Source organism: Microtus pennsylvanicus, chromosome 15 (genome assembly GCF_037038515.1).
Source record: "Microtus pennsylvanicus isolate mMicPen1 chromosome 15, mMicPen1.hap1, whole genome shotgun sequence".
In the NCBI taxonomy this organism is placed as follows: Eukaryota; Metazoa; Chordata; class Mammalia; order Rodentia; family Cricetidae; genus Microtus; species Microtus pennsylvanicus.
In genome coordinates, this window is record NC_134593.1 from 141867 (window position 1) to 150282 (window position 8416).

At 37.1% G+C, this 8416-nt stretch overlaps 1 protein-coding gene across 1 annotated transcript; it reads right to left on the minus strand.

Annotated features, from left to right (window-relative positions):
- Nucleotides 1–3529: 3529 nt before the first annotated feature.
- Or4e2 (olfactory receptor family 4 subfamily E member 2) lies at nucleotides 3530–4456 on the minus strand. Its single transcript, XM_075949745.1, has one exon. The coding sequence runs from the start codon at nucleotides 4454–4456 to the stop codon at nucleotides 3530–3532; it is 927 nt and encodes a 308-aa protein (XP_075805860.1).
- Between the last annotated feature and the right edge of the window lie 3960 nt (nucleotides 4457–8416).

Here is an 8416-nt window from a genome sequence, read left to right on the forward strand (position 1 = left end):
AAATACTAAACCCTTAGGATACTTGGTGATTCAAATCAAAGAAACAGCTATATATTGTATTTACCAGACAATGACCTGCCACATTATCTTCTGGCCCTATAGCTAACAATCACAGTAACAGCTGTGATTGGTAACATCTTCCACTTTCTAGAAATTGTCACAGGCACTGGGCGCTTACCTAACTCCCTCAACAGAGTAGACTACATGCTAATCTAACTACAAGGGATTAAAAGCTCACACTGAGCAAATAGCATGCTGAAAGCCACCCTGTCACAAAATCACAAAGACAGGACTCAGAGGGCCCGAATGTAGCTTAGGACAGAATGTGTACTCTGCTCATAGCAGGCCCTGGGTTCAATTCCCTACTTCACAGAAAAAGGTCACAAGACTGATTTCAAATCAAATCCATCAACCCACTATTGCTCCAAGAACTGGGAGAAAATACCAACTTGAATTCATTATCTCATTTTGCTGCTCCTCCTTTTCAACCAGCAACCTAAACAACACTTCAGATTTCTGGACTGCCCTCACCTATGTATTCATTCTGGTGTTTGCCTAAATGACTTTTCAAATTCAGGTAAATGAAACAAAGGATATTTGAGTATGACCAGTGACAAAGAGAAAGACTGTAAACCATTGAGGTTACTAAACCTCTTGAAAGTTCATCCAAATCTGCCATCCAGGTAATGAAATGGGAATATTTTATTGTTTCATATTTTACAAGTACTTTCTTTCTGAGCTCCAAATTTGTGCTGGATTTATAGTTACACATAGAACTATTATATAGAGGCTCCTACATGGAGTATACAGTCTGGTACAAAGAAAAAGCAAATACTGAGCAACTAAAGGTAGTTATAGACACAACAAATGCTGTCAGAGATTAGAGCTCCATGACCATGCAGGGAAGGTGGACCCTAAACTGTGCAATCCAGAGAAACCTCTTTGAGGAAGTCACATTTTAGTTGAGGCGTGAAACATGAAAAGGAAACAACCATGGAAAAGGGAAGCAGCAAACACTTCCAGAGAGAGTAATGGCAGGTACAAAGATGTCTGATGGGAGAGGCAGCTTGTTCCAAGAAGTTACAACCCCCATGGATACAAATTAGAGACTTATTTCTACATAATAGATACCAATGCCTCTGAATATCAGTGCATATAAATGTATACAATGTAAGGTATAATTTGAACTATTATTTTTTAAATCCTTAAACATGAGTTTAGAAGTGATATCTAGACTTTTTCATCACTGCATTTTACACAAAACTTTTGACTTGAGTTTTATAAGAGGATTAACAGATGGACAATATTTTGTACATTTTCATCCACTATAGAGTAAAGGTTTTCACACTGTAATACTTTTTTGGAAAGCTTCTGGTTGACTTAAACAGACTGCATCTTCGCCCTATCATTTCAATCTTTTTTTTTTTTTGCTTCTTTGTTGCATTTGGTCAGCTCTTCACTCTGCGCCATGTACATCTGTGATGAACCTATGCATCACATACCTGATGCACCACACTGTCTGTTTTCTAATTCTCCAGAAAACACTTGGGCATCATTTCTACAAGTTAACAGAATGTCAGTTAATAGCATTGGATTCTAAATCCCTTTCAAAATAAATAAAACGCTCCACAGGCATCTCAAACTTCTGGTCTTGTATCTCAAATGCATCATTGAGTCTATTCTATAATAGATCAACAAATTCAAGAAGTCAGACTCTGAAATTGTTCAAATCTAAGATCCCCTCTTAACTATTTTTATTAGTTGACTTTTCCCAAACAAACTTTAAAACGTTACTGGAAATGTTACCCTGAATGCTGTTTGTGTTCTTATGGTAAGTACCGGCACTAATGTTTGTACTGGTGCTATAACCAGCTACTACAATCTAGTGCTCTCTACACCTTAAACATTGCCTTGCTGCTCTATGGTTCAAACATCCAACACACACCACCCTGGCCTAGAAGCCCATGTCAGTAGGATGGCATGTTTTCTGTAAGTTCAGGTTCCTTTCCCAGTTTCTAGAGGCCATTCGCATTCCAGGTCTTCAAAACAGACTGGGTTGATCCTCCTGGTATCTTTCCTGGTTGCATTTCCCTCTGATATCTTCTTTCTTCTCCTATTCAACAACATTTATTACTCTTGTGGAAGACCGGATTCAGTTAGCTGCAAGTACTTGGTGGCTCAGGATTATCTGTAATTCCAGCTCAAAAGGATCCAACAATCTCTTCTGGCCTCCACAAGCTCCCAGCACTTGTGGTAGATATACATCCTTGTAGGCAATGGCATACTTATACAAAGATAAATAAATCTTTCCAAAATAAGTAGAAATGGGATTTACAAATGACTCTTCTGTACAACTCTTGGGTGTATACTCAAAAGACTTTATATTGTACTAAAAAGACTCTAGCATATCCGTGTTCATCAAAGCTCAACTCACAATATCTAGAAAAAGGAATCAAAACAGATGTTCATGAACAACTGGATTGATAAGAAAAATAAGAGATAGATAGATAGATAGATAGATAGATAGATAGATAGATAGATAGATAGATAGAGCAATATTTTCTTCTATTAAATTTTATTTTATTTGGGGGGTTGTTTTAATAGTGGATATGAAGGTACAGGAAATAAACAGGATAGAGATGTATTATATGAAAGACACAAAGAATGAATAAAAGTAATAAATATAAAATAAAATATAAGTAAGTAATAGGCTCGTTCATGTTAATAGATTGAGATTGAACATGGGTCAGTTTAGCTCTCTCCCACGTTGTGATGTGACCCCAGTCTAAATTCCCCTCTGTAGACAGACTTTTCCCAATATGCCCATGAAAATGCATAACAATTTTGAGAAATAACTATGATGGAAGACTCACATATCATCTCTTTAATCCCACTATAAAACTAAAATAGCCAAAACAGTGTGCTCATGTGTAAGTATAGACTTGTAAGTCAATATAGCAAAATAAAGAACTACAAATCCACACTTGAAAGTCATTTTCAACATAAGTAATTTAATAATAAAATATTCATCTCAAATTGTGCCAAATCAAGTCAGTGGATGAATAAAATTAATCTTAAAACTTATTTCCTACTAAAGCAAAACACCAAAGAGATCTTATACCTAGAATGTAAGCTAAAACTATACAATTTGTAAGATAAAGCAACCAAAAATCTTTGCAACTTTGAGGTAAACAGAGTCCAGTGTGACCGGATAAACCACAAAAAAAAATTAGAATAAATTTTATCAAAATGTTTAACTCTTAATCTGTGTATTTTATAAATAAATTTTATAAATAAATTTTCAGGACTGTAGAGATGTCTCAGTGTTTAAGAACTACTTGTTACTTCCACATTAAGGGTTCAGCGCTCAGGAGGCAGAGGTAGGTGGAACTCTGTGAGTTCGAGGCCAACTGGGTCTACAAGAGCTAGTTCCAGGACAGGCTCCAAAGAAAAACATTGTTTCAAATAAATAAATAAGGGTGCAGCCACAACTGTTGCTGTCATCACAATTCTCCACTCACACACGATTTCATGAGCAAATTCGTCTCTGCCTGAGTTGTTTCATGGCATTTTTCACCTCCTCATTCCTCAAAGTGTAAATGAGAGGATTCAACAAAGGGGTAACCACTGTGTAGAAGACAGAGACCACCTTGTCAATGGAAAAGCTGGAGTCTGGCCGAGTGTAGAGGAAGATACATGGCCCAAAGAACAGGGCAACCACCATGAAGTGGGAAGAACAGGTGGACAGGGCTTTCCGACGACCTTCGGCTGACTGTTTTCGAAGAGAAAACAGGATTACAGTGTAGGAAGTGACCAAGGCTAGAAAGCAGGTGAGGGAGATGATTCCGCTGTTGGACACTATCAGAATCCCTGTGAGGTACGTATCTGTGCAGGCCAGCTTGATGACAGAAGGCACATCACAGAAGTAGCTGTCGATAATGTTCGGGCCACAGTAGGGGAGACGAATAGTCAGGACGGTCTGCACAAGCGAATGAACTGTGCCCCCTGCCCACAGTGCAAAGACAAGCTGTACACAGACCTTCATGTTCATCACACTAGGGTAACGCAAAGGAATGCAGATAGCCACGTAACGGTCGTATGCCATGATTGTCAGCAGAAAGATCTCAGCACAAGCAAACAGATGTAGGAAGAAAAGCTGTGTGATGCAGTTGTCAAAAGAAATGCTCTTCCTCTCCAAAAGCAACCCCTCCAGCATCTTGGGCACAGTGACAGATGAGTGGCAGATATCAATGAAGGACAGATTGCTCAGAAAGAAGTACATGGGAGTGTGGAGACGTGGACTAAAGACTATGGTAACAACAATGACAATGTTCCCCAGAAGAGTTAGTATGTAAGTGACTGTAAATGGTATGAAAAACAGAATCTCCAACACCCAGCTGTCAGTGAGGCCCAGGAAGACAAACTCAGTCACTCTTGTTTGGTTTAGAGCGCCCATCTAATGAGTGTTCCAGAGGATCTGGGTGGGGTAAATTATCCTGAGTAACACAGGAATAAAGTGATTGAAATGACTGTTTTCTTATGAGGCTTAGCATAAATAGGTAAGTTATCCAAAATCCTTACTTTTTATTTACCTGGCTATTTTCAGGTAAATATTATTATTATTATTTAGCATAATCCACCAATAGTATCAGATTAGAATCCTAAAACCATAAAACTCCAACTAAAACTACTCATTATTTGACTTTTGCTACTAAGATAAACGACCTTCAAAAACTTAACAGTCTTTTGTTTTGTCCAATATGGGGTCCTTTTATGGCCATTAAAATACTATTCATTTTTTACTTGGTTTCTTTTTTATTATTCCAAAGCACTGACTTTAGGAAAACTCTCCTGATTCAATAAAAGCCTGTTTCTTTTTCATAATTATTTTATTATACCAAAAGTAGGAAATTTAGTTTTATTTTCATTAACTAAACTTTTCTTTAAAAGTACAGAAGTGATAGAAAGATTGTAAAGACCAGAGGACCAGAAAAACTTGTTAGAAGATAGTTTCACCTAAAATGACGGGGAAGCTTCACCCATGATACATCAATATGGCTACCTAAACAAGACCTGAAAAGTACAATGCCAATAGAGCCACTAACAAGGAAGGGGGGTTCACAGGGCCCAGCCCTAAACAAAGAACAGACAACTAAGGAACACTGAGAGTGGATAGTCTTCCCCAGGGCTGAGCCCTCTATTTGATTATCTGATAATAAGTGGTTAACCAAGTTACCCAAGTAACACTTAACATTCAATAGGCTGAGCAGGTTGCATTTACATACTATGTATGTATATATTTATATATAAATATTGTATGTATACATAAATTACATATATATGATAATAATTAAAGAAAATGAAGCCGTGAATTTGAGAGGGAGCAAGGGATGGTATATGGAAGGGAATAGGAGGAGGAAAGGGAAGGGGGAAAATAACATAATTAGATTTTAATTGTATAAAACTTCTAATTTTTCAAAAAGTAATAACCACGTGATTTACCTCTTACAGCACTTTTCAGATGCCTTGTACACTGTAGGTTTCCAAAACCATTTTATTTGTACTAAAATAACTTCTTAGGCATTGTGAATCAATCATTCCCTCACAATAGAAATACTAGGCCACAATTGTTTAGATTCTGTATTATGACTTTTCTGTCAGGAAATATTACATACAAATACTATTACATTGCTCCTAATTGTTCCTGCTGGTTATACAACCATAAACTATAAGATAATCAGCCCAAATCATCAAAAAATGAAACTGATTCAAATATTTCACTTATGGTAAGGTAATCTCTTACAATGTCCAAACTGCAGGAAAAGCTAAAGGTGGGGGAATAGTTAGCCTAGCACTATCTGAAGGAACCTAACAGTCATGTGATTGGAATGGAGGAGTCTGAATGAATGCAGTGAAGCGTGACTAGACTTGCATCCAGCTCAGGAATGATGATGGCAACTGTTGAGACAGCACAGAGGGGTGGCACTCGACAGAAAATTCCCTCAACATCTTGGTAGATGGTAGTGCTATGTAAGTTAGAAAAAAACAAAGAGAAGATGGGAAAATGGCAGAACACATATGACAGAAGAGGAGACTATTCTCTTATTCAAAAAAAACCCTTAAAAATTGATAGTAAAAGACAAGGGATCAAATTGAAAATGAGCAAAGAATATAAACGCAAAGATCACAGGAAAGGAATCACAAATGAGAAGTATGTCTAAGTGAAAGTCACTCAACTTCAGTGGAAGTTAAAGACTAAAACAAAATACATTTGTTTTTGTCCCATCCACAAAAGCAAGAAAACCTGACTATTCTTTACATACTGTTACTCAAAGTCAATATTCTTAAAACCTTTTGTGGGAGATAAGTTGGCAGTACCAATGAGAATTTTAATGTCTAGATTTCTAGAACAAAGAACCCCATTTTCAATGAGAATTTTAATGTCTAGACTTCTAGAACAAAGAACCCCATTTTCAATGAGAATTTTAATGTCTAGACTTCTAGAACAAAGAACCCCATTTTCAATGAGAATTTTAATGTCTAGACTTCTAGAACAAAGAACCCCATTTTCAATGAGAATTTTAATGTCTAGACTTCTAGAACAAAGAACCCCATTTTCAATGAGAATTTTAATGTCTAGACTTCTAGAACAAAGAACCCCATTTTCAATGAGAATTTTAATGTCTAGACTTCTAGAACAAAGAACCCCATTTTCAAGACTGCATTTCATAGGACTAAGGAAACTGGCAATTAGTAACTAAAGATACATGCTTATTGAAACATTTGTTTGTAGGAGCAAGAAGGACCAAGGGCATCACAAGAAAACACACAGAATCAACTCACCTTGTCTCATAAGGGCTCCCAAAGAGTGAGCCCACAACCAGGGAGCCTGCAAGAGACTGACATACGCTCTCTGCATGTGTCTGACAGTTGTATAGCTTGCTCCCCCTGTGGGACTGCTAACAGTGGGAGCAGGGCTGTCTCTGACTCTTTCAGTGGCTTTTGGAATCCGACTCCTCATACTGGAATGCTTGCCCAGCCTCAATACATGGAGAGGTGCTTAGTCTTACTACAACTTGATATGCCATGATTTGTTGATACCCATAAGAGACCTGCCCTTTCCCGAATAGAAACAGAGTGGACTGGGGGTGAGAACAGAGGGATGTGGGGAGAGGGATTGGAAGGAGAAAAAGGAGGGAAACTGTGACCAAGATGTAAAATTAATTTTAAAAGGAATACTTTTTAGCAAAACAGGGTATTTGAAACAAACAATACTTATCAATACAGAAATAAATGATGCTTCTAAAGTTTCTTAGGTTTTATCTTATTATTTTAGGGGTATGGATGTATGTCTGTGTCTGTGTTGGTGGTGACCACCAAAGAATGTCAGATCTCCTGGGACTGAAGTTACCGACAACTGGGAGCGGCCATGTGGGTGCTAGGAATTGAACTCTGGTCCTACAGAAGAGTAGCTCTTAACTGCTGATCCCTATAAATAAACAATTTTTAGTACAGACACAATGTGGAATACAGTGGAACCATTAATGAATTTGTTTTATGCATAGTAACCTAAGGCAATGCTTCTCAACATGGCTACAGATCAGAGCTACTTAAATTATTTTTATAAATTTTAATGTCCAGGCTCACCTCAAACAATTAGCTCAACTCTCCTTAATGATTCCAATGTATAGTCACAATCACAAACAACTAATTTCAAAGAAAAGTCAATAGCATATTAAGTGAAAAGAATCTATTATGAACATATTATGAATCTTGAGAAAGAGGAGAGAGAGGGGAAGAAAGGAAGGAAAGAAGGAAGGAAGGGACAAAGAAAGGAATCAAGAGACATTTGTGTATGCATATATGTACATGTATGTATTTTTAAACATATATATTATTTATTTCTATTTGCATGTATTTCTAAAAGAGTAGATGTTGAAGAATACACATTAATTTTAATATTGTTTACTTCTATAAGCATGGCATTGAAAGGAATAGGAAGAATTTTATTAATTCTTATGTTATATTCTATAATTATTTACATACTGGGCATGTTTTAAAAATAGAATATTAAATAAATGTATGGAGAGAAGGTATCCAAAACACGATGACTTCATGAGTTGCCTTGTCTGTGTCTAAGGAATTATGACATGGTTGCATTGTTGTTTCTCTTGCTTTGTGAAACAGTCTCCCTATACTGCTCATGCTGGCCTGGAACTCCCTTTTGTAGCCCAGGGTAGCCTTGAATCTACAGCCTTCCCACGTCAGTCCCATAAGAGCTGGAGTTACAGGCAAGCGCAAAAATATGTAGCTACAATTGTTTCTTTTATAAAGAAATTTGCTTGTGCTGGCCGTCATCTCTGTCATCACTAAAACATAAAGCCACACGGCCATTTTGACTTGGTTTGAGTTTTTT

Bases quoted from the DNA above. Each gene is read 5' to 3' on its own strand.
- Or4e2 (XM_075949745.1), bottom strand. From the start codon at position 4,456: ATGGGCGCTCTAAACCAAACAAGAGTGACTGAGTTTGTCTTCCTGGGC.